The sequence below is a fragment of the Camelus ferus genome, chromosome 14 (genome assembly GCF_009834535.1).
Source record: "Camelus ferus isolate YT-003-E chromosome 14, BCGSAC_Cfer_1.0, whole genome shotgun sequence".
Taxonomy (NCBI): Eukaryota; Metazoa; Chordata; class Mammalia; order Artiodactyla; family Camelidae; genus Camelus; species Camelus ferus.
In genome coordinates, this window is record NC_045709.1 from 17,490,194 (window position 1) to 17,516,649 (window position 26,456).

General features: G+C 38.7%; 1 protein-coding gene across 1 annotated transcript in view; it reads right to left on the bottom strand.

Annotated features, from left to right (window-relative positions):
- FRY (FRY microtubule binding protein) overlaps window positions 1-26,456 on the bottom strand; it is a 274,991-nt gene that overhangs the window by 111,414 nt on the left and 137,121 nt on the right. Inside the window, 11 exon segments of the mRNA XM_032496335.1 lie at window positions 1,046-1,217; window positions 2,685-2,771; window positions 4,413-4,521; window positions 4,987-5,090; window positions 13,636-13,737; window positions 15,389-15,487; window positions 15,582-15,674; window positions 18,073-18,241; window positions 23,650-23,730; window positions 23,836-23,915; window positions 24,135-24,225. Coding sequence (XP_032352226.1) covers window positions 1,046-1,217; window positions 2,685-2,771; window positions 4,413-4,521; window positions 4,987-5,090; window positions 13,636-13,737; window positions 15,389-15,487; window positions 15,582-15,674; window positions 18,073-18,241; window positions 23,650-23,730; window positions 23,836-23,915; window positions 24,135-24,225 — 1,187 coding nt within the window.

Genomic DNA, 26,456 nt, shown 5'->3' on the forward strand with positions numbered 1-26,456 from the left:
ACCATCATGAGTGATTGTGTGAATAAAAGATAATTCTCATTTGGGGTTAGGATTTTAATAACTTTACATTATTTTCTAAAATACATGTGTGGATTTTTTTTTTAGTAAAAGCAATAAAATGACTTCACATAATAAAATTTTAAATGAAGAAGAGTGTATTTTAGCTATATTATTTTATCGCTCTCATTAATATAGTGGAAAACAAATGTTTGCAGAATATGTATTTCATATATGAACATGCATTTTATATATGTATATAATACAAATGAAGAGCAAATTGCTTTGCATTTAAAATTTGTACTTTAATGAAATAATTATTAATGGTTATACCTCACTTACTAAACTTTTTTGAACTCATTTAAGCATTGGATAACTGAAGACAAATATTTTAAAGGAAAAAGTTGCCTCATATGTTTCCTCCAGGTCTTTGGAATCCAGGAACTATCTAAGTTTGCAGGAGGTTTCTAAATTCTAGAGCTCAGTAAAGAAGAAACAAATGCAAAACAAGCAAACAAACAAAAAAACACCTCTTTGGATTAAGACAGTTAAACTAAAAAGAAAATAATCTTATGTAAGTTAAACCTACAATATACCTTGGGGTATATGGGATTTGGCATGTTTGTAACACAGGTTAAACTAATTTTACTGAAAAAAAAGAAGAAAAGGAACTATAAAAATGAATGAAGGAATAAATGAATGCATACACACACACAGTTGCTTTATAAACAGGATTATCTACCAAAGGGCATAGATATCTTAGAAATTTACTATAAATTGCAGCTAACCAATATCAGAAGTTAAAAAAGACCACAGATAAAAATCTAACATTTAAATGGCAAAAATGTTTACCATGAAGTTCCAAAACGTATAAAGGGCAGTAAAACCAAGCACAGCATGAATCAAAACAATTAATGCTGGAATGTCTCATCAGTTACTTTTTTTTTAAGGAGATTTTTTTTTAAAGTGAATCTCACTAAAGGGAAGTACCTGTTGGTCATTTTAAAGGCTGAATAAGGCCCAGTGCAAACGTATCTTTGACACTCACCTATCATTTTGGCTTCCTCTTCAGTTAATGTTTTACTCAGATATGTTTTCTTCACTCTCAGTGTGTTTCCTGAAGGGAGAACTGCTCCTGTAACGGGCATGGGAGGTTCACCATCTTTCTGCTGCAAGCTATCAGCTATCACCAAGAACGCCCGTAAACCAATGTTCATTCTCTGTGGGAGACAATATGTTCATGGTAAAGAGAAAGACCCAATCATTTCAGTGAAACTAAATCATCAGTCTTTCAGAGAAGTTAAGCATGGCTTGCCACCTAGATTGGCGTGAGAAAGTCATTTAAAAGGCACAAGAATTTGGGCCAAACTTATGAAAATAAAAGTAAGTTTCTGACAACATTTGTTGCTATATTACAAGAAAACAACTGGGAAGATTTTCATCAAACTTAGAGGGTATGTTTGAGATGTCATGCTCAAACTATCTGGGGGATCCTGGGTGCACCTCAAAGGGACAGGCTGTCATCCTCTAGGGCAGCTGCAGCCAAGGCCAGCTGAGGTCAACGAAAGTCTCTTCTGTCTCCTGGAAGGAGACCTGCGTTAATTCACAAAGACTGGATGAAAACAAACAGGAGTTCCAAATGTGAATCACAAAAACAAAAGTCTGCTCTGACCTGCAGGCTGTTGACTTTTGATTCACAAAGGCTGGCAAGTTTGAAAATAAATTTAAAAAATTAAATGCCACAGAACTTGTTACTGATTAAAAAACACACGCGCTTATACAAAGAAATGTCAATCCGGGCCAGATCGTTATCTTCCGCAGGCTCACGTAAGGCAAAATATTGGCTCTGAAAGATGACTTGGTATGATAGTTGCTCCCAGTAGCGATAATCTTAAAAGGTCAGAAGGTACTAAAACATCTGTACTTCCTTAAAAAAAGCTGAGGTTCAGAGAAGTCCATGGCCTATAGCTAGTGAAGGAGGCAGAGCCTGTGGCAAGCCTTAAGTCCAACTCTGATGACTTCGGGTTCAGTGTTCTTTCCACAATCTCACAGGGAAAAGGTTGCAAAGAGGCAGCTTGCCAGGCGTACTTCTCTTGGCCAACAGTCTTTTTAGAAGTTTAAAATTGAATGTGCTGTTCATTTGCATAGCAACCCCTCCCCTCATCCCATGTGGTACATTATACTCATTACACACTCATTTCCATGATCTGCCTGGCCCTTGAGTTGTGATGCTGCCACAGAGTCATATATGCATACATCACTTATTTAATTTCACTAGATTTTGGGATTTAATCATTGCATGTACTGATTCTTCTCTTGTTTCATCACTTCCCAGTACTTTTCAACTTGCTAACCTGCACTGAAATAGTTATAAGTAAAAGTACTGACTTTTCTAAATAAACAACCTGACTCGCACTGACAGATTATCTTTGGAAGCAAGGTTTGCTCCCTCGTACAAGAACGGCATATGGCTGCACACCAACTTTTTATCCTTCTAAGTCTATTCATCCAAAATCTTACTTCTGAAATTGAACCATCTTGACTATTTAGCCAAATAACACGGAAAGAAACAAACAGAAGATATTTTGGAAGTGATGACCTTCACCCCATTCCCCAAGGTTACAAAGCAAAGGTAGGGTTCTGTCAACACATGCTCTGTAAGAAGTACACAAGAGGATCATTCTTACCTCTGGATTGAGACTGAAAGCTTTTGCTGGTTTTCCCACACAGAGAAAATCAAAAATGATTTCTTTCATTGCAAAATCTAGACGCTCCTATAGTGAAAAAGAAAAACCACAACGAAGGTGTTACAATACTAGTTTAACATGACATGTCTATTTTGGTCATATACACCAAACAGGTGACTGCTGAAAGAGAGGTACCATTTAGTTTTATGCATCAGAGAATCCCTGAAGGAAAATCATTATCTATTCGAACCTCTGGTGGAGCTGCTTCTGTTTTCATGAGGCATGTATAAATGCTTTCATTATATATGTACTTAGGCCTAAAGCACAGAATGGCTAATGACTAAAAGCCAAGAAATAAAAAACCAAAACACTATCTGGGCTTATATACAGTACAAACTCTTCCTGCTTGTACTGCAAATGCTGATAACTTCTTGAAACTCAGTTTAAAATGTATTTTTTAAAATACCACTGCAAAATGGCCATTTTCTTCTACTCTCTAAATGCAGATCCTTTGGATCATGTTATAATAGACAATCTTGCAAGTGAAATGAATAATCAACCAACAAGACAATATCCAAGTTACTTAAATGAGAAAGTTTAAGCCAATTTCTAGTAATTTGAGACAGTGACTAGTAAGATATGACATGTTCATTTTATATAAGATGTTTCAGAATAATCAAAGCACATTCTCAGTCACATGAAAACTACATGTAGGAAAGTTACATTAATTCATCTGCCTGCAAAGTAAGTAATGTCCTTTCCCTAAGTACAAATATTAAAGAGGCATTTCACTGTACTAAACACACACACAGAGATCACATATTAAATAGTCTGTGAAGTAGCAACTGAACTTTACAACTTGATATCAATGTCAATAGCACTTCAACAGTATTTTCATGCCTACGATTTCCCCTCATCCACATGACATTCTGAGTGACAGTAGGCATTTTCATCCACATTTTACAGATAAAGACACTGAGAAAAAAGATGTTCTGTGACTTCTTTAAGGTATAGTGCTGCCTCATGTCAGAGGCTGGAACAGAGTAATCGTCTTTTTATACTTCTCTGTAAATCGCAAGGAAGTCCAAGTTGGGATAAAACCATTTACACACAAAGTGTTTTAAAAAGTAAAAATCTTGGGTCTAAATAGTAAACTAACACTAAAAACCATGTTTAATATTATTGGTCCTAGTTCTTAAGTAAACTAGTATGTGTGAAGTGCTTAGGACAGATCTTGGCAAAGAATAAGTGCCTGATAAATGTTAATAATGCTTTTACATTCCTCTTTTTCACAGGGTGAAAGCTAGAGCATTATTTACTCCTCCAAGTTCACTAAATTGTCTTTTTCTGATTTCCTCCAATCATCAGACTCTGTTTCCTCCCGACTTGCAGAATCTAGAGCAGAGAAGCAGGAAAAAACAGAGACTAAGAGTCAGGACCCTTTTACTAATAGGCTCTGTGACCTTATATGAGTCACTTAAACCCTGTCTCTGAGGTCCTTCATTTGTCAAATGCTGAAAACACTTGGCAACCATGTCATAATTTGTTTTGAAGCAAAAAAAAAAAAAAAAAAAAAAAGCCATGTGTGAAAACACTTGCAAACCATTCTGATAAGTCTCTACACGTAAGATATTATTTTAGACCCTTCTTCTGTTAGTACCTCATAAGAAGGAGGTGGCTACTTAATTGCAATTAGAAGACTCTCACTGCCAGAAGCTTCTCCATTACCTGGGCAATGAACTGGATGATTTTCACAAAGATGTTCAGAGGCATATCCCTTGGCACCACACCACGGGACCCTTTGGGGAAAAGTGTTGTGATGATGGTTATAAGACGGCTGAAAGATAAGGGGAAAAAAAGAGAAAAACAAGCAAGATTGGCTGAGCTCCAGTATTTTAAGGGAAAATGGCAGATGCTTATCTAAGTATCTTATCTAAGTATCAGAGAGAATTCAGAAAAAGAAAACAAACCACTTCATTCCTTTTCCATTAGCATAATTACTCTATGAAAAGGTTTTCTGGAAAACTAAAGGCACTTGGAAAATTATAGCCATTTCCTTTGCTAAAGTGGTAAGTGTAGCCCTGACACGGATCTTGGCAGTTCTGGTAGAGGCTGGAGTTTCTGTAATGGCTGCCAAGCCAGCGTCAAGGAAAGCCTGAAAATGTCCTTAGCGCTTAGATCTTTTAAAAGCTGTCCACTTTGAGCAGCTTCTAGTTTGGTTAGTGTAGGCAGCAATGAAACCAGATACCCTCTTCCCTGGCTAAGTGAAGGTGGTTACCATTAACCCAAGCCAGCTCCTTACCTCTGAGTAGCCGTGTTGCTTTCACATTTAATGCGAATCATGTAAACCCAAAGTAATCTGTACAGAGATTCCAGTGCAACTCGAGCCATCTTGGGGTCTTTATTCTACAACAGAAACCAAGATGTAGGATTTCAGATTAAATGGAGATGCTTCTTTTCTGAATGCCTGGAAATAGAGGGCCTCAGGAGGGTGGTAGGGTCCCTACTGGGTACACTGCACCATCTGGGACTCACAGGGTCATTGCTTCCAGGTGCAATCTCTGAATAAGTAATCTCTGAGGAAGCATCCAAATAGCCAGAAGGGCAGGACAGAGGAGTTCTGGGGGAAGTCATGACGTTCTCTCCTTTCCAAGATGAGTACTTGAGACTGCCTTCTTCCTCCAGCCCTAGGGAACAATATCCTCCAGAACCTAAAGGAGAATCCATCTGTTCTTTCTATTGCTGATTATGCCCTTGGAACACTTATCACTTTGATTCCCCAAACTCCTTACCACCCACCCTCACCTCCCATCTAATTACCCTCCAACATCTACTAAGACTAATTACACTAAGCACCGGGGATACAGAGATAAAAGGTAATCCTCTTCCCCTAAGATGTTCGCAATCTTTGAGGGATTGGGAGATGGATAATAAACAGTCAAAGACACAATGAAAAACTGGTAGGGACTGGAGCTCGAGGGTGGAAAGAAAGGTAACCCACGGCAAATCAAGGATGGGAGTCAGGAAAGGTTTCCAAGGGCAGACAAAAACTCAGATGAACTTAAATCTATTCATTTGTTCATTCAACAAACATTCGAGCAGCTATACTGGGCCACGCCTTATGCTTGACTCTAGAAACTAAAATGATGAGGAGGGAAGGGCATTTTCTGCAGAGGCAACAGCACATGGGAGCTACGAGAGCTGGGGAAGAGGGGCCATGTTTTGGACCCTAGAATAGTTTGTATGCCAGTGCACAGGCCCAGGCAAAGGAGCAGTGGCCCCTATGCCTTGAGAGGAAGGCAGGGATCACACGAAGGACCCTACACGCCATGCTAAATGAAGAAACCAGGGTTCTCATGACGGTGACAGGAAGCTGCGAAGAGCAAGGAGACCATGGAGGAAGTCTGCAGTGGGGGGACCGGAGCAGGGGCAGGGAGACCAGCTGGGGCACAGCTGCTGGCTTCCCGGCTCCAACAAATAGGCCAGAAGGGAGGGAAAGGATTTTGTCCTCTGAGGGTCTTCACCTTCATGCCTTCCTTTCTGACTCTCACTCCATCCTTTCATGGTTTTATAGATTTTATCTACAAAATGGGTCTTGAATTCGGCATCTTCTCCGTTCCCACTTCCTGCTACAGCCCAGGCTTCCTGCCCTGTCCCTGGGGTTGCCACAGTCACCTCCTGCACAGTCTCCGTCAATTGATTCCCTCCCCACGTCCTATCTGACACTGATCGTAATCCTTTCTATTTAAAAGTCATGGGTTGGATGGTCTCCCTGATGCTTACGTGATCAAGTTAACGTTTCTTGGCATGGCGTACCTGATCAGGCAATATCTGGCTCTAACCTATCTTTTCTGCGTCCCATCCTGTTTTTCTCCCACAAGCTCCCCAAGCTCTAGCGAGACCACCTTTGCTCCATTTCTGAGTCTGGAGTGGGTCCCTGCCCTCCCCTGTATCCTTTTCTACCACATGAACCCTACTCTTTCACTGTCTACTTGAATGTCTCCTCCTTCGGGCAGGCTTCTCCAGTCCTCCTCAACATCCCGAATCCCATCCCATTAAAACACTTACCCCCTCCTGAGTGTCCCCTGACCCTCATACAAACATCTAGCCTAGCCTTTCAACTCCACACATGGTCTTGTTTTGACATAAGCACCCACATAAATAGTGGGTTCTCTGAAAAGAAGAGGCAGTTACCCCAACATCTATTAGAATTCCTGCCACTCTGCTAGGGGGTCAATAAGTGTTTGCTAAACAGCCTTGAAAAGTCCCTCTTAACCTTCTTATAGGTCTTTTGCTTTTATATTACTTCTCTTCCCTGTTCATTTATTAATCTTATCATAACTGTTTAAGCTGCTGTACTCTGAGTGTAGAGAATCTGGGTACTGTCTATGGCCATGCCATCCTGAACACGCCCAATCTCGTCTGATCTCGGATAATTTGGGTACTGATTTTTGAAGAACTCATAATTGTTTAGAGATAATCTAAGATAAATTTACCATTAAACTACTTACTGAATAAAGATGAGTCACATAAATAAATTCTATGGAAAAGACTACAGGGAGTAGTTTTTTAGATTAGGAAAGAGATTTCTTATGTCTATGTATTTTTAAAATAACTTTGTAGTGTGAATATTATAAAATTCTCAATTTCTGTATGCATTTGGTCTGATTTTGGATTTTTTTCTTCTATTCTTCTGTCTCTTCACGTGCTGACACCACATCATTTTAATTTCTGAGGCTATAGGATGTATTTTACTATCTCGAATGGTCTACCTTCTACCATCCTCTGCTCTTTTTCTTTTATTTCTATTTTTAGGATTTTCTCAGATATTTGTGAAAATTTATTCTTCCAAATAAACTTTATAACTACTTTTCTAGCTCTAGGGAAAAAAATGTCCCAACTTTTTAGAAGCGTACCTTTATACACAAAGCACTTTTTTTGTTCTGTTAGTAAAACAGGTGATACTCCTTATAGTATGTCAAATGTCTTGGTTACATAAAAATACTTTAACTACTAAATGAGTAAAGTTGCATTTAAATTATTCCATCATTTAAAAATGTCAGGAATTCTAATTATCCTTCCTCCAGTCACTCCAGATCAGCAAATGTCTATGATGTGCTTCCACAGTGGTTAAAAGCAGACTATAGACACACCCGGCCTGGGTTTACACCCATCCTTGCCCTGCAGTTATTAGCAGCAGGGAACCTCTGCAATCCCCCTGGGTCTGATCGTCCCTGTCTGTGGAATGCAGATGATATTCCTCCCTCCCTCCTAGGAGTGTTAGGAGAACTAAATGAGTTAGTGCATAGAAGGAATTTAGCACCGTTCCTGCCCATTGTAATTAGTATTAGGTATGAGGCAAAGATCCAACAGCAAACAAAGGAGATGTAGTCCCTGACTTCAGGGAGCCTCCATTCCAGTGGAAACGTCTCCTCCTTTGTGAATGTCCCTTTATGAGCACACATTAAGTACTTTTTATGTTTGCACAGTGTGGCATTCAGCATTCTCTCTTGTGCCTTATCCCACATTGTGGATCATGACCAGGTAGGGCAATCATCATCTAACTTCCGTTTAGGAGCTTAACTGAAATCTCCTGTTTAAATGATTCATATTACTGTCTTCTGCTTAACTTCAACTTCTCTTATACTCTTTCCCTGCCCCTCTACCCACAATTATCTTTTTGATGCATCTTGTTGTGACTGATGTCCTTTCACTCTTAAGAGTGTGCTTGAGATTGTCTATTTTTGCTCCCATAGAGACTGAAGAATGTTAACGGCAACAAGTAGGAAGAACAGAATTCGCTGATAACTTGGTTGGTGATAGGGTCATTGGCCAGACCATTTCCCAAGATCCATCAGCTGACCATTTGCACCCAGTCACAGGGGCTTCCTATAAATATGCAAATTCTGTGGCTATGCCTCAGATATTCTAAACCAGAATCTCCAGAGGTAGGTTTCAGCAAGTTGCATTTGTAACAGGCTCCCTCAGAGATTCTCATGGACACTAAGGTAAAGATCTACTGATAACAGCTTGAAAAAAAATTCTAGTCATCTTTTGATCTTGTTATACTCAAAACTCTTGCAATTTTTCTTCCATCATAACTGAAGCGATTGAAGTAAACCTATTTCTTTCTGTTATATTTCCTTGCATATCACAGCACGGTCAACACCTTCCTTCTTTTTGGTACCCCCTTTTGATACCTCAATCAATTTACTTTGCTTGTAAGCCCATATTTTTGATGACTGAACTATCCAAATAATACATATGCTACAGCTTAGGATAACCTCTAAAATTACCATACCAACAGTTTACAGAGATTATTTTTCAATTCATAAATAAGGCATTCACAGAAATTAATACACTTGTCATCTGATCACTAATTTTCACACCCAATTTATGTGCACTATTCGAATTTATAAATTTCACTCTGAAAGGTGCCTTTGACAGATCCAAAACATAGATCTAAGAGATTTTTCTCAAGTTCATAGAAATGAGGTTAATAGTAAAACAGAATAATTACTTCTTAAATAGTTAATTCTGTACCCTTTAAATTTGATATTTACAGAGAACAACAGTTGTTCTAAATGGTACCACACATTTTAATGCATTCAGGCAACGACTGTGGAATCCTTAATATACTACTCCCTGCTTCCCCTTATAAAATAAGAATATCATTAATACCCTTACTATTATATGAAAACTTAAGAAAAAGCATTTCTTTAACTTCATTGTGATTATTACACACAAATATGTATTAAGTGCTGAAGACAAGCTTCATCAAAAAAATTAGGAGTTTGGGATTAGCAGATACAAACTACTATACATATAAAATAGATAAAAAACAAGGTCCTACTGTATGGCACAGGGAACTACATTTAATATGTTGTAATGACCTATAGTGGAAAAGAATCTGAAAAAGAATACAGACATATCTGAACCATGTTGCTGTACACCTGAAATTAAACAACATTGAATATCAACTATATGTCAATTAAGAAAAAAATTCATGGCAACCACACTTTTTTTTTTTTTAGATTCTTAATGGAAATCAAAAGACCTTCCTTGTACCTTCCGTGTCCTTTTTGAATGTATAATTCTCTATTATCATATCCTATTTGATTTTCTTTATAGCAGTTATCACTATCTGAAGTTTATTCCTTATCTATTTGTTTACTTGTTTACTGTCTTGTCTCCTCCTCTAAATTACAAGGTCTAAGAGACCAGAGAGTGTTACCGTCTCATTCATCACTTACTCCCAACACCTAGAAAAGTACCTGGCACATTTCTTGCCCCACTGACTGAGTAAGTGAATGCATTCAAGTCCTAGCAGAAGTGGTGATTAAATCAGAAGACTTATTTTTAAATCTGTACTTTGGTCTCTAGAACAATGAAGCTAGGCTGACTAATGTCTAACCTTCAAATGACGGACCTTCAGTTTTGTTATCTGAGCAAAATTTTTAGGAAAACAAATAATCATGAAAGTGTAGAGTTCAGTGCAACCTCTGACATGATCATGATAATCCATGATGATGTGTCTAAAGGCCCTCCCACTGGCCTGGCTCACAACAGACCTCCAATTAATGAGGCTTGTTGTTGCTATTAATTACATAGTAAATAGATTTCTTAACTTTGAGGTTTGTTTTTGGTTTTTGTTTTGTTTTTATAATCAAGCCCTCACTGGTATATTATATTCATTATTATAAGAAAAAAGAAATTTAAAGATTCTCCTAATTACACCCATTTTTGAGCATAAGAAACTAGCATATAGTTATTATGAAGACTTCATAATTACTGCATTTTAAAAGAACTGTTAATAAAGGAGGATTCATGACAAAAAATGAAAATAATATTAAGTCAGGTTTTAAAAACCTATTTCTTTTTTTGGAGTTAGATACGGTAAGGCAGCTATGAAGGGAATATGTCAGTTTTTTATAGCTCAATCTGTTCAGATTCTGACATAAAATGCATTGAAGAAAAAAGTATTGGTCACCACTGACCAGGAGTTCCTAAAAGATGTCAAGGTCATGGTGAGAAGGTGTTACAAATTTATCACCACTTTACAAGGATATATTGCTAATATATGGTTGACCGAGTTAATAAGTGTAAATAAAGGCTTCAAGTCTGTGTCACCAAAACTGCCTGCTTCTGAGAGACTGACACTGAGGATAAACAAGGACACTGACGTTAATGAGTGGTGAATCTGAGAGCTTGTTTACTTTGAAAGCAGATTCTTCCTGCTCACACTTTTCTATTCTGCTCTATGTCAGGCTGCCACCTTGATGACTCTCCTCTACAGAGCACATCAAAGGTGGCTGCCAAGTTCAACACGCAGCGTTCAAACACTGGGTTCGTCATATTGGAGCCTGTGTATGGGGTGGGGAGACAAGTGGGGGAGGGGACTGCAGGGGAAAAGGGGGATGGTGAAGATAGGAAAGAGCTGGATTGGAGGTCCTTTTGAAATGATATAGTTGGCTCTACATTCTACAAAATACTGAATTTTGACAAAGTATACTCATTCAAGACAAAGTATACTCTTGAAGCCATGCTAGTTTCTCCCCAGATATTTCTTCCTTTTTGAGACTCTTGAGGTTTGGAAGGTCTTCTGTATATTTATGGCATTTTTTTTTTGAGGACGGGTAGGTAATCAGGCTTATTTATTTATTCTTTAATTAATGGAGGTACTGGGGATTGAACCCAGGACCTTGTGCATGCTAAGCATGTGCTCTACCACTGAGCCAAACCCCCCTCACAATTTATGACATTTTTAAATGATCCAATTTAATCCCTACTGGGCTTTGTTCCAAATATGTGTGATATAATTTTATTCCAGTTGGAACTCATCAAGGATCTTATGTCTTTTACCCTTGAGGAGGTGAATTCCAGTAATTTATTACCCATAAAGTGAAATATCAGTGCCTTTCTTTTGCCTAATAACCACCTCTTCATGCTTCACAGGGTACCGAACCTCTAGACCTGGCACAGGTGTCTCCCTGCTGCCGCCTTTTCCATCCTCTCTGTCTGCATCATGCAGTTTGAAACTTCATTAGACGTCCCCCAGTGAAACGCCAAGCCCCTCAAGAACAGGGGACTGTGTAGCTAGTGTTTATACAACAGACTCCCCCATCTCTCCCGCTTCCGACACCTTCCCTAGCCCCTCATACAGTTCATAACTACTGGTGAACTGAGCTACGCTCTGGAACGTGGGTCAGTCTCTCTATACTGCTGACCCTTTCTACTCTTTCTGATCACGTTTCCTTGCCCTTTGAGAAATCCTAATGCTTGAGACGTCTGCAGAGGGAAACACCATCAGTGCGCAGCCCCACTTCTCTCGAGGGCTGCTGGTAACCCTGCTGTTAAGTCTTTTTGGTGGGCTTTGACCAGAGCTTCAAACAATATTCTAACTTTGAAGCAATTAAGTTCAAAGTGAGCTTATGCTGCTGTATTTCAAAAGCAACTCTGGACACAGAAAATTTTGGTCTTTTTGGCCACAAGAGTAAATTGTCACACAAAACCACTATTTTAATTCTAACTAAAATTCATCACAAACACATTTAACATAATACATACAGAAAAAAAATGAACATTCTTAATCATTTCTCTTTTTTTGGTTTTGAACAAAATGACCACTTTCTATTTGTGTAAAATGGAGGAAACAAAATGTAACATTTTTAACTGGAACTAATAAATGAATAACTTAAAAGTGGACCAAATAACAAAAAAAAATTATATTGGGCTGTGTGTTAGAAGTGTATGGCAGATGGATAAATCCCTAAACAAAACATCTGACAGTGGCCATTATATAATAGTTGATACCCTGAAAAGCATTTTCTTTTCCAGAATACAGGAAAGCTTAATTCTATATTCACTGCTATTATACTTCCCTGCCAATTTGAAGAAAATCAGTGATTCCAATCTTGGATTTCACAATTGGCTTGTAGAGCCAGTACATGGTGCTTAAAACAGCACCAAGGCAGATTATTGTGTAATTATGGTAAATGCCAAAATAATATAATTAATCTTAACCACTTCACTAAAGTGTCTTGGAACAAAAAAAGACAAGGCAACATGTCTAAGCACATACAGGATTTTACAACTAAGAACACTTCAAAAATTCTGAAGAAACAAGTATTCAACTTGTAAACGAATTCAGCATCTTTGGACACAACTGAGAGTAAGTGTGAAAAACATGTGCTACTTGCACTTATTAGAAACGGTGGCATTTAGTTGACTGTTATCAACAGGTCACTAAAACTTAAAGTATGTTCACCATGTTAAAGTTACAAAGCCAGTTTTAAAGCTAATCATTACAGTTGTTCTAGCTGTAGGTTCCTCGATTTCCGGGCCCACGACTTTATCCCTCACATCACCCGGCACCTGTACTGCCTACCTGAACAGCAGCTGTTCAGTGAAAGCTTAGGACTACTCAGTGGTCATATGGCTTGAACAGAATACCTTCAAATAATCACAAATAACGGGGACAGGAAATAAGTCTTTTCTGTTACTAGGTCAACCCCCCACAGGATGGAACACTTCCTCCCAAATATTTTCAGACTGGAGGGAGTTAGAGGAAGGATGGAGAAAGTTTAGGTGAGCTTCTGAAATCAATTTGCACGCTTATGCCAGTGAAGTGCGGCCTCCCCCCCACCTTTTTTTTTAATCATTTAGACAATATGTGACAATAGATGAACATACAGGGGCATTTAACTCTGCCTTTAAAGTTATCCTTATTAGGGGAGATTTTTTTCCCCCCCACATTTGATGTGATTTCTCTTAGCCCCAATCACCTTCTAAAACTGATGATATTTAAAAGAAAAACACACTAGAAACCTTTTTCACTGTTCCAACAGGATAGGATCATTTCCCCTGCAAACATCACAGAGTCACTCTCAGAAGCATATGTCCCAGCCTCAGACTCGTATACATTTTTATAAAAGAGCTGATAAATACTAACTTTGAGATTGGATAAGCAGTTGTTGAGGAAAACGTGCCACCTGTTCAGGAACAGCTGCTTCTGGCTGACACAGAGCAGACAGGTCACCAGGGGGTACAAGGCCTGAGGAGAGAGCAGACGAGGTCACAGGATGATGTATATCCCAACCAACCAGGTAACACACGCTCTCAGGACCCACTCCCCATCCATCTCCCTCTGTGAGCGCTGAACGGGCCAGAATACACAGGATGCTTTATCACACACCGATGCCCAACGGGTGCCGTGCAGAGGTGGGGATTTTGCAAGTGCTTTCTGATGCCACTGGACTAATCTAGAGTTATGTATAGGGTGCAGTGAGCTTCATGTATCAGGAGAAATCTGATTCCATGATTTAGACTTCCCTTATGGATTTTAAAAACAAACTTCTCAGAAAAGCAAGCAGGAAGGCACATTCGTGTTGAGAATGTCGCTGGCTTCGTCGCTCATAAAAATCTACTAGTTTGTCCCTGTCTTAGAGGTAGGGGTATATATTTTCTTTTGCATGCAATCCTCCTGTAATTAAGGACACTTCCTAAAAGAAATGTTATTGCATTGGTAAATCCCACCAAGACAAATTTAACCACAGGAGGAATTTGCTTACGACCGAATAAACAGAGGTGCTACTGTGCTTTCCCTGCCTAACTGGGCATGTTTCCCGCAGCAACTGGAGAAGACGGAAGAGCTAACGGGTGGCCACCCAGCAATACCTATGCGGAGCCCACCACTATTTTGCTGAACCAGATTAACAGGCACCTTTACGGCTCCCCCCAGATTAGGGCTAAGGAAGACTGAAACAAAAATGTAACTGGCCCTTCCCCTAAACTTGAATTAGAGAAAAATCTATTGTCATAATGAGAGTCAGTGCTTCACAATCCATTAACTTAGTTTTTTCTTATTAACTTAAGTTTTAAACTGACTTTGAAATATTGCTTCCCTTGACGGCAACTCTAATTCCAGCTGGTAATTTAAAAACAAAAATAAAAGCAGTCACAATGACCACAGAATGTAGATAAATGAGGAAATTTGTCACCACTCCTGGCAAAGCATGTCTGAATACATGACCAAATAATGGTGGTCATGTTCAGACGTTAAAGACTAGCAGAAACCATGCTAGTAACCAGCTAGCTAAGGAACCTGCCTCCTCCACACGATCACAATTACAGCTGGTATACCACCCGCCGGTTCATAAGCCAGAGCTTTGTTTACCACTGGGGGCAAAAGGTTGTGCTAATTTAGAAGACTTTTCTATGCTGCTCTTCGGTCCGAAAGCATTCCCCCAAATTGTCTTCTCAGCCTTCGGAGAATCTTTCCTCTGGGCACCTGTGTCCCAACTCCCTTTCCTGCCTGGTTCCACTTTGATTTGATCAGAATGGGAATTAATCACTCAAGATTTCTGAGGATCGAGTAGAGAAACTCTTTTTATAATCTTTAGCCTTCAGTTTGGAAAAAACACTCAGAGATTAAAATAAAAGTGAAGTGAAGCCAATCTTGAAAATAAACAACGGAATCCTTAGGACTAGAGGGGTCACCCGAGGCGACATGGTTTCATCTCCTGACATTACCACAATTCAATCATGGTCAACACTAGGTGCAAGCTCCAAGATTTGAAATGCTGCCTCTTTCTGATGGAGCTATAGTAATTCTCCCAGCTGTGGAACAGTTAACGACTCAGACTTCAGCCTAGGAATTTCAGTCTCCATAGTTCTGTGTTCTGGGTTTTCTCATAGTTACTAACCAGGGAATGCTTCTTTCGAGAAGAAAGTTCCAGCGTGGTATCATACAGGCTTTCGACGAAGTTTCTGAGGCAGGGAACGTTTACTTCATTTTTGACAGCCTGAAACAGAGGTGCGTGTTCATGTTATACTCATGAAACTGGTGATTCTCTGATCCAATCTGAAGACGTTCTTAAAAATGAAAATGTAACTCACAGCCGCAACTGGGACAAGAATTTCAACAAAAAGCCCAGCCAAGGCATGCTTGATGTCTTTGTCTTTGACCTCGAGGAAGTAATGTGCACATTCCTAGGAAGTAGAAAAAAGAGTAAAGGGAGGGAGGAAGATTGAGATGTGCACATAAAATGTACATGAACACATTTAAGTAAACATATCTTAAGTCAATCATACCTATTAACACAGTATATTCTACACTCTATTAAAATGACTAGATTCAGGCATTTATATTTAAGTTCACAACAACCTTCAGTGACATTTTGCAAGGCTGGTTTTCTCACTCTCTCCAAATCACTACGCTGAAAGGACAAAGCACCTATAACCAGCAAGCAGATGCGTGAATTGGTTCCTTCATTCATTTCCAACAAATTTCTATTGGCTACCTGCTGTGTGGGGGGCCCTGGGTCCTTGATTAATCCCAAACACAGAGCCCCAGAGAAGGTCAACATAGGAAAAGAGGCAGAAGACACTAAACTTATTTTAGGCCGTGACAGCCCCCGGCACAGAGCTGTCTACTTGTTAGCCCTGACATTTTAGGTGTTTATTATTCACAAGTTTCATGAGCAAGTCTGGAATGCCTCCCTTCCCCACCTCTGACAAGGGAGCCTTTGGAACGAATCCTCAAGCAAGGATCTCTTTGCCTGTGGACTCCTGCCTACGAAAGGGTATTTCTGGTTGCCCAGGGAATAATTTATTAGAAGATTTGCCGTGTCCTGAATTCTGCCAGCCCCTTTCTCCTCCCTGGCCTTTAGGGCAGTAAATTACTGTGGTCTTTTTTAGGTGTTGTTTTCATGGACGAGTCCAAGGCGACATGTATTTGTGATGACATGTTAGTATCTGTATCCACTATTACCACTTATTTTCAGTCAACATTGGGACCATTGCCAACAACAGTTACTCAGGTCCCCAGTATATCAATATCATACTAAGACATCAGTCCAAGACAGGCGCTGCCAGCACGGAAAGTCTTTGAGACAGTTTTCCTGATCCACAATGGAGCTTGATGGTTCTCAGAATTGTGGGCCCTTTCCTATGTTATTTTATATATGTATGTAAGTACTGTCTCAAATCGTCATTCAAGTACTGTAGATAGACAAATCGTTAGTATGAAAGAGAGAGAAAAATAGTTAGCATTTACTGAGTGCTTATCATGCGCCAAGAATGCCCAGAACCACCTTCTACAGTTAGAGTCACTGTTCCTACTTTGCAGACAAGGTAAGTGAGGCTGGGAGGGGTTAAGTGTGACTTGTCCAAGGTCACAGAGCTGGTCAGCACTGAAGCTTGAATTCAAACCTAAGAAGTTTGATACAGGGCCTATATTTTTTTTTAACAGCTTTATTGAGACATAGTTCGTATACCATGCAATTCACGCATTTAAAGAGTACAATTCAATAGCTTCTAGTATATTCACAATTGTACATGTTTCACCACAGTCAAATTTAGAAACTTCTCATCATCCACGAGAGAAACACGGCACCTGTTAGCAGTCATCCCCAGCCCGTTACTCACACGCCCTTCTCCAGCAAACGACACAACTAACCTACTTTCTGTCTCTGTGGATTTGCCCATCCTGGACATATGCTATTATTAATAACGCTGCCACGAACATTTGCATGCAAGTTTTTGCGTGGACGTATATTTTTATTTCTCTTGGATACTGTACCTAGACTTGGAATTACTGGATTATACAGTAATTCTAGATTTAAACATCTGAGGAACTGCCAGACAGTCTTCACAAGCTGCTGAGCTGTTTTATATTCCCACCAGCAGAGTATGAAGGTTCCACTTTCTCTAAATCCTCAGCAACAGGTGACTTGCTGTTGTCTGTCCCTTGGATTATAAAAGTGGCACAACCTACATTCATAACCCCTGTATCTACAATCTTCATTAAGATCCTCACTAAATCTAACTCACAATAGCATTAGGGAAAAATCCCTTCAAATACTAAAGTTCTATAAAATCTAAGAGAGCTGTGTATTCTGGGAAATCCTCATTAGCAACATTCTTTTTTTTTTTTAGTACATAATGGTGAACACTGGGTAGACACCTAAACCTGTATGATTTGGTTGATTTTTAAAAATTGATTCCTTTTTATACTATGAATAAAAAAGGATTTCACTATTTAAAGTTCTCATGCCTAGAAATGTTAACATAGCCAATGCAATGCAATCAGTCTGAAAAAGTAAAAACTTAGCTATATTTATTGACAGAACAATGGCAGCCAATAGGTAAAAAAAGAGAAAAAAAAGTTCACAGATAAGATTTCACTGTACATCCTACTCCAAAGATGATATGACTTTAAAAATTAAATTATGTGCCTTAAACGCAATTATTTGGTTATGAAACACTTTAGGAATCACCGAGGGAAAAAAAGTAGGGCTTTTTCCTACGTTGACAAGTGAATGGGTGTTCACCTCCCATGTCTGTTACACTGAGGAAAGACGCTCACTTCTCCTGCCCAAGACATTACCTGCATAAACTGAAGAGAGGCTTCAAAGTCTTCCACTGGATACATCTTAATTCGAAAGAATTTCATCCCCATAATCAAGCTGATGATGCTCTGAACCACATAGGGGCTCTGCTCTTTGTGCCGTAATTCTTTTAGCTCTGCCATAAATTTCTTCTTCACAGCAGGGAATCTAGGAAGAGAACATGAGTGACTGATCAAATAACGGGTAGGAAAGTGACTGTAATGGAGGCGTCCAGCGTCTGGGACTGTCAGGGCACAGTGATGGGGGTCCTTCGAATCAGGTGAGGTACAGTGGCTGTCCTCTTGTAAAGGTTTTGATACTGGGGATTTGGGAAAGAATCCAGTCTCCTCCTTTCTTCTCTTATTCTGTCAGATGCTCAACCTCTCCTTCAGCCCAGGGAGAAGACCCAAGGTTATTCAGACTCTTTCGGAATGGTCTAGCTCTCAAACTGAGCCTGACGAAAAGCTTCATTTCCTCAGGCTAAGCAATTTCCACCATGTTTACAGACCCCAGAGGCCTGAAGTTTCCAATTGTGAACAGGCGGACAGTAACATACAAGGCCAGGTATTTCTGATAATGACAGCAAACAATGCCAAGTAATATTCTTACATTCATTTCCAAAGTTTTCTGTTGTTGTTTCTTTTATAGTCTTAGGCTAATGATTGTTGAAAAAAGTATTTTTAGGCTGAAGGAAAATCTAGCAATGGGAAAACTCAAATCATCTCCAAAAGCTGACTAACTCTCCACTACATGCATGGGATTTCACAAGTAAAAACTCACAGTCCCCAAGGAGCTTAAGGCATTTGCATTGTCTGAAAGTAAAATAATATTAATAATTGATAATATTAATTACAACAACATTATCATATAAGATTAAAAAGAATAGATCCCAGGAGGACAGAAAGCAGCAGCAAATTCTCTGAGCACGTAAGATCACGAACAGACAAGTTATTCAAACACTTTCCGAGATGGTTGATTTGACTATTAGTTAAAAAAAAAAAAACAGGGAAAGCATTCTAAGACTCACTGTATTTTTTCCTGAGACAATCAGCCTGAGTTTCCGCAAAAGATCAATTAAGAGGGCATGATCAGAGAGGGTAACTATGATTCCACAAGTTAAAGGCCAACTAATAGAATCCCAGAAGTTTGAAACGACAACCCTCGACACCCCAAAGTAGAAATTTCAGGACATCTAAAGTAGGTGTAAACACACAGGTACGGCTTCACCAAAAGGCACAGCAAGGGGTGTATGACTGGTAAGTTGGGTGTCAGGGGCTTCGTGAGAGTCGGCAATTTTCTCATGCTTGGCTTGAGTGGAGGAGGTTATGTGATTTTTTTTTGATAACAATGTGTTAAAATTGTATTTTCTAAACAATTTATGAATTTTTTTTTGTTTGCTGCATATAGCAAGAAAAGATTTTAAGGCAGCAGTGAAGCAGAAGATGTAAATTTATTCCAGCATCATCATTCTTTTCTACTTCTTATAGAAAAAAAAGATGATGATGATGGTGAAGATGATGGGGATGGTGATGATGGTGGTGATGATGTTGATGGTGGTGATGATGATGATGGTGGTGGTGACAGCAGCAAGTAGACATAAAGCACTCATAGTATGTGGCAAGTTCAGTGAGCTTTACATCTAGCAACTCATTTAGTCCTCACAACAACTCCAGTAGATAATGTGCTAACGTCACACAGCACATAAGTGGTGGAGCCAGAATTTTAACCCACGTGTCTGGCTCTAGAGTTCCTACTCTTACTCTCTGAGCTAAATGATGTCTAGACCAGTGATTCTCACAGTGTGGTCCCCAGATCAGCAGCATCAGCCTCAACTGGGAACTTGTGAGCAATATACATTCTCTGGCTCACTCCACACCTGCTGAATAGCCTGGGGATGAGTCCAGTGATCTTGTTTAACAAGCCCTTTAGGTGATTCTAGGAATAACAATTAGATGCCCTTGTAAGATGTCTTACGCTTTACCATGCACATTATACTCTTTCACATTCTTATCTTCACTACAATCCATTGAGTCAGGTAGCAAGTGTGTTTCCATTTTATGAATGATGAAACTGACCGGAAGATCAAAGTGACAAAGATAAGACTCAAACACAGAACTTCTAATCTGAATTCCAAGAATTTCCACTATTCCGTAGCTACCTCAGACAGTCACGAGCTAGGAAGTGCAGCCCCTGCCCTATCTAGAATAGTGTACAACTTGATTGGGAAGATGCAGCTATGTAGCATTGCCCAAAAGCCATGTGAATAATAACAATTTTAAAAACAATCATTATTATTATTTTTGAGGTGTGTTAGCTTGTGCCTGGGACTTTGTCTGGATCTCTCTGATCCTTCAGGAAGGTTAAATGCCCCAGACCAGATCACTCTCTCATTTCACATGCTTCTTATGTGAATAATATACTTAAAGAGACTAGGGGGCATTGGGGAATGAGGGGCTTTTTCCTTCTGGATAATTAGGGTAGATCTCACAGGGGATTTGTGTTGGGGTGAAGGGTGAGCTGAGGTCTTCAGGCAAAGACAGGTGAAGAACAGGAAGCAGAAATGGCACTGCAAAGCAACTGAAGTGACACTTTCGATCAAGATTATAAAAATTTAATAATTCCCAACCCTACTAGATTTTTTAACATTACATTTTAATTTAAGTTAGTTCCAAACACTAAAAAAACTATCTATGGTTTTAATTTTGAAATGTGAGTGTTTACAAGGACAAAGATAACTTTACAGATTAGAGTTATATTGTCTATTTATTTATTTATTGAGTTATATTGTTTTAAAGATCACATGATACTTAGAAAAGTGTGTTTTCCATTGCTAACTCACAACTGAAACAAGGAGAGGTAAGAAAAGGCAGGTTATTTGTACGCCTCACTATTTCAATATTCTCATGAGTTAGTGGCTAAAGTCTACTTCCCATTTAAAAATAAATATGGCTATCTTTTACTTTAAAAAGCTCCAAGTGACATAAAAATGTTATTTTAAAATAAAAATAACCCAAAAAGCTATTTGTGCTTAAAATCTATTTTCCCTTAAAGTAATTTTAGGAAAAAATTAATTTCTTTTTAATGACCATGACTTTAGTGTTTAGTATTCTTTAGCAAATACAGTAACTAAATGATTACTTGGTCTTCTGCTTTAAAATGTATAGTATATACCATTAAAGTGAGAGTATAAGAATATATACATTAAAATTATATCACATAAAGAGAGAGTAGTTTTGAAATTATGAACTTTATAAACAACTATCACTATTTAAATGAATATACCAGATTTTAATCAAAGAAACTTACCTTAAAAAAACCCAATTTTAACTTAATTGACTGAAAAAGTCAAGGTGGAGATCACTTAACGGCAAAAAAAAATTTTCCCCTTAGTGATAGGAATTAAGTGCATTATCATTAGTAAGATGAAAATTGGTGATTCGGCTAAAACTTAAAGATCAAACTAAGCATTAATAACTAAAGTCATAATGAAGAAAATATTTCATATGCATTACCACTGGGATCTAGATATAAAGTCTAAAATTACAATTGCTCCATTACTCAAGTTTATTATTTTTTTAATGATAACCAGCCTATACTAGCTAGATAAGCATACATCCTTTTTCCCCCCTGAGATCAAAGGGAGCAGTAATTTTCTAAGGCACCAATAAAGTAAGGATCTGGTATACTCATGAGAAGAATGTACTGTGATGATTTGTAATATGACACCAGTTGAAGATTATACCATCTATCAATAAAGATTAACTCAGTATTGACTGGTTGAGAATCTATCATTGTAATTACTATTTATTATGGTAAGAACCCACTGGCCAAGGCGTTTTCTTGTGACTAGAAAGTACTGGAGCATTGTTCAAATTGAGGCATTTGTTATAGCCTGCTGTTGCAGAATTCAGACAAATATTGACATCATGAAAATTAAAAAAGCCACTGTTGGCAAGAAAATACTGGCTTGGAGGATCATAAATCTGACCTGATATGGAAATTCCCACAACCTTAGAATGTTGCTTAATTATGACCATGCTTCCCAATTCATTCTCCAACAGTTCAAAATCAATGTAGCTAAGGAAGCTCCTTCTATAGTAACTGACACTGTTATGCATAATGCACAAAAACTAAGAAAAACACAAGAAGTCATTTTTGGTATATCAAATTTTCCAAATGATTATATAAGACAGTTATGCAGGGATAATCACAAGAGAATTACAAAGGAACATGATGAGATTTTCAGGGTTCTGACAAATCGGCCAAAACACATATTAACAACTCATTTTTCTGATCTTTTCTAGGAATGAGGTAGAAACACATGAGTTAATTTGCCAGATAATTGCAGCTTATTCCTTCAAAAAGCCAATACTTGCATTATTTAATTGCAATGGAAATCTCTCCAAAACGCATTACACACTTTTCTTTCTTGATGACTCATGAACCGCAGCTATTACAATGGGCTATAAAAAAAATACAACACATTCTCACGCGAAATGGTCCACATAACTCTATTATTTAGTTCGTATGAATGCTTTGGCCAATTTTTCTTTTCTCTCTGTTGCTGTCAGTTTTTGAGTTTGCTACTTCTCCATGTGTCAGTGTAGCTACCTCTCTTCCACCTAACAGTAAGTAGTCTAGATGAATAGATAAATGGGGTTAGATTAAATAAATCATCTTTCAGGTCTGTTTCCTGAGTTCTTGTCTATGTTTTGGCTAGGTAAGGTTGTTGCGTAAGTACTTTTTAAAAATTTTGTCTTTTGATAAATTGAGTATTTCCATGCTGCTAAGTTAGGAAATTCCATCTCTTGAAGATAAAAATCTTTCTGAGGATTGCATTTCACAAGGATCAGGGCATCACCGTTGCTCCAAGCTGGCCTCTTGGCTTGGATTTACGTGATGTCTCTGGCTCACTCTGCCTAACCTTAGGCATTCAGGATCCTGCCCAATTTGCCTCAGAGTTGAATAAGAAGACGGGTGAATAGGGTGTGACATCACTTTTGGAAGAAGTATATTATTGCTAATAGCCTAATGCCACTTTGTTCTAGCCTGCTAAGTAGTGTTATGGGGCCAGATAAATTTAGCAATGAGAATTTTCCGACTTGTTTCCATGACAGAGTCTGGGACGTTTTTAGCTCAGTTGAATTAAGTAAGGCCTATAGTAAAGGGACATTCTAGAATGGAATTTTCCTACTCAGATGCTGTATCATAACCACCTACTCATGGAATACAGAAAACAAAACTTTTAAAACTGATAAACTTCTTTGGAAAATTGGGCAGGGAGAAAAGTACTGTGGGTAGTTCATTTCCTTCTCTGCTGCAGCAGTCTGGAACCCACGGTCTCTTAGGGTCTAGCCCCAGTGCCAAGTGAAAAAGATAACGGAGAAAACAAATTGGAAAAAGACCTGGTACTCGCCTTGGGGAGCTCTTAGCGTGGTTCAGAGACAGGGCACACACAGCAAAAAGAACTGCAGTTTCCTGTAAACTCACAACCTCCCCCTTCCCGAGAGGAGGGCTGGGTGGCACAGAGAAGGGGCACATATGCTTTTCGGTAAAGCACTCTGAGGCTCACTTACTTAGCTTGGGCCAGCACTCCAATGACTTCAGCATACAGGTCGGCCACAATGTGCATATTGCCAGTGTTAGGACCAAGGTACCTAAATAAGATACAGTTAGATAATCAGGTCATCTGAAAAGAGCAGACTTGATTTAGCTTTAAGAACCCAACTTCTTCAAAATTCTAAGGTGAGAAATTACTTTACCCTTCTTTGTATTTAAAGTGCTTGAAAGCCAAGTTAATAACATCATGTATTAAGCTGTCTATTACAGGATGAAGTGGAATCTGGAAAAAAAAAAAGATGACTCTTAATTTGGAAAGGAATATTAAAGATCAAATCAGTACTTCCAGTGACTATACATGGCCTTTAGCAATCAATAAATATAATTCATATGACCCAGTATGTGAAACTCATGAACAACTTAATAAACTTAGGCCTTAAAAAGTAAGTCATTTTTAGATAAATAAGTCTTATATAAAAGTAATAGTAAATTTATGACCTACCTGTTTCAAAACTTCTATTAACACTAAAGAAAAAATAAAGTCAATGGCGAGGTCCCGTCTTTCCATTAAATAATCTCGCTGCTGTTCATCACTGTAAAATTTAAAATACTAGCATTAAATGGCACGGAAAATATTCTCAGAGTGATATAATTCACCAAAAATCTAGGACCCATCCCCAGTGGACTGCAAACCAGTTCTGTGACAACAAGATTGCAATGGGAAATACATGCGAAAGTTATTCCTATGATCAGTGTGGTGCCGTGGACAAATACTGGATCCAAATATTTGACTCATGTTTTAAATTTTCAACAATGTCAATTTGAAATAGCTATTTGTGAGTCTACAACTTCATCTTACGGACTTTTCAAGGTACCTTTCAACCCAGGAATCCTACCACCTGTAAAATGAAAACAAACACGAGACAGGGCTGCCATGCTGGAGGCAGACACTGAAAGGATCTTGTGGAAAGAGCTCAACATTGGAGAGAAATAATATGATTACCAACCAGAGCAGGACTGCGGTGGGTGGAGAAAGGGATCAGCATTACTTCTCTTTTTCTCCCCTCGTCCCTTTCCTTGTGACCTTCTGTCACTTGAGACTGACAAGAGGAAGAAAGAAGTGGAGGGGTGGTGGAAGAGAGAAAGATTAGAAGGCAGATGGAGGTTAAGAGGGGCAAAGTGGAGCCATCTGAACTCATTCAAAAGTTAGGGAGCAGAATTCTCACCGGCAAGAGGACAGAAATGTGAGTTCAACGCCAGCCCCCTTCACTTCCTGCTTGTCTAACGTGCTGACTGAGGGCTAACTGGGAACTGAACAAATGAAGTGACTGCCGAGCTCCTTAGCACAGAACAGGCGGCTGAGGGCACTGGTTTTAGCTTGGAACAGTCCTGGGTTAAAATTATGCCTCTTCCACTTACCAGTGATTTTTCCATCTATAAACTCGGACTAATAATGATAATTCTAGTAAGGTCTGTTTGGGTATTAAGTAAGATAAAACATGTAAGTACTTAGTACAGTCTCCCAAACATACAACTGCTCAGTACTCATATATTAAATAAAACCAGTGAGACAGGAGGACAGGATTTGGATTTGTCAGGCAGACAATTTCAAAATAAGCCAAGACTTATGTTAAATAGGGAACGTTCTTTCTCTACAGTCAGAAAAGAGTGAGGAGAAAAAGGTGATATTTAAAAGATATAAAGAAGAACTCTGGAGGAGCTCCCCAGCCTTGAGCAAGTCAAGTAGGTGACAGAGCAGGTTAACAAAGGAAGCTGCAGCTTTAACTTTCAAGGGGAAATGTATGGACAGGGTAGGAGGTCATTCATTCAGGATCATTTACAAACGGTCCTGCCAGGAGGAAGAGCGGTGGACCAAATCATCCATCTGGAGTCCTTTGAGACCCACCAGAACTAGAAAGTGTTACTGCCAGATGGAGGAGGGGAGGGGAAAACATACGGAGCTGCATTAAAAAGAGGGTGTCCACAAGTCTGACCCAGGGTTACACCATGGTAGGGAAACAAGAAGCCTGAAGACCACAGGGAAGGAAAACTCTCAAACGTGACCAGCACAGTGGAGAGGAGGAAGCTAGTAAGGGTCTTCAAAAGAGGCCAGAGGACCTTGAGAAAGTAGCAAAAAAATTTTGGTAGAAAAAAAAAATTTAACTCCTGATTCTATTTTATTTAATAATGCTTTCAAATGAAAGTTAAGACATACATTTCCAATGATGAATTCAACTTTATTGCTGGTTTGAGGTCTAACTGCCAGGAGCCAGAGGCATCCGACAAATTTATTTGGCAGTCAAAATGTTGATACTATACTAATCTTAGAAATCATAACCCAAACACACATCCATCACATTTGACTGTTTTCAGTTGCTTATGCTTCTCCCTGAAGTTCCTCTTTTCTTGTTTCTAGTAACAGAAACTCCCTTTATTAACTACATCATATTCTAGAGACCCTCATTCTGTTGGCTTTGTCACAAACATTTCTCTCTTTCTTAGTTTAAACTTTAAAATGCCAACTAAGATGCAAGAGAGTTGGGTTTCCCTGTCCTGATTCTGTATCTAATCTCAACAATTACTCTCATATCCTGAAAAGAATCATTAATACAACCCCAAAACCTACTATTTTCAATGCATAAGAAATCAACTCATGAAAAACCTACTTTTAATAACTAAATTCTAACAAAACAGAGGAACAAAATTAAAACTTACTTAATTCAGCTCACTAAAACTGCCCCACTCCCCATCCCCAGAAAGCTTTAGTTACAGTTTTCATAAGCTGAATGTAATATGGGGGAAATAGTAAAGTGATCTCATTAAT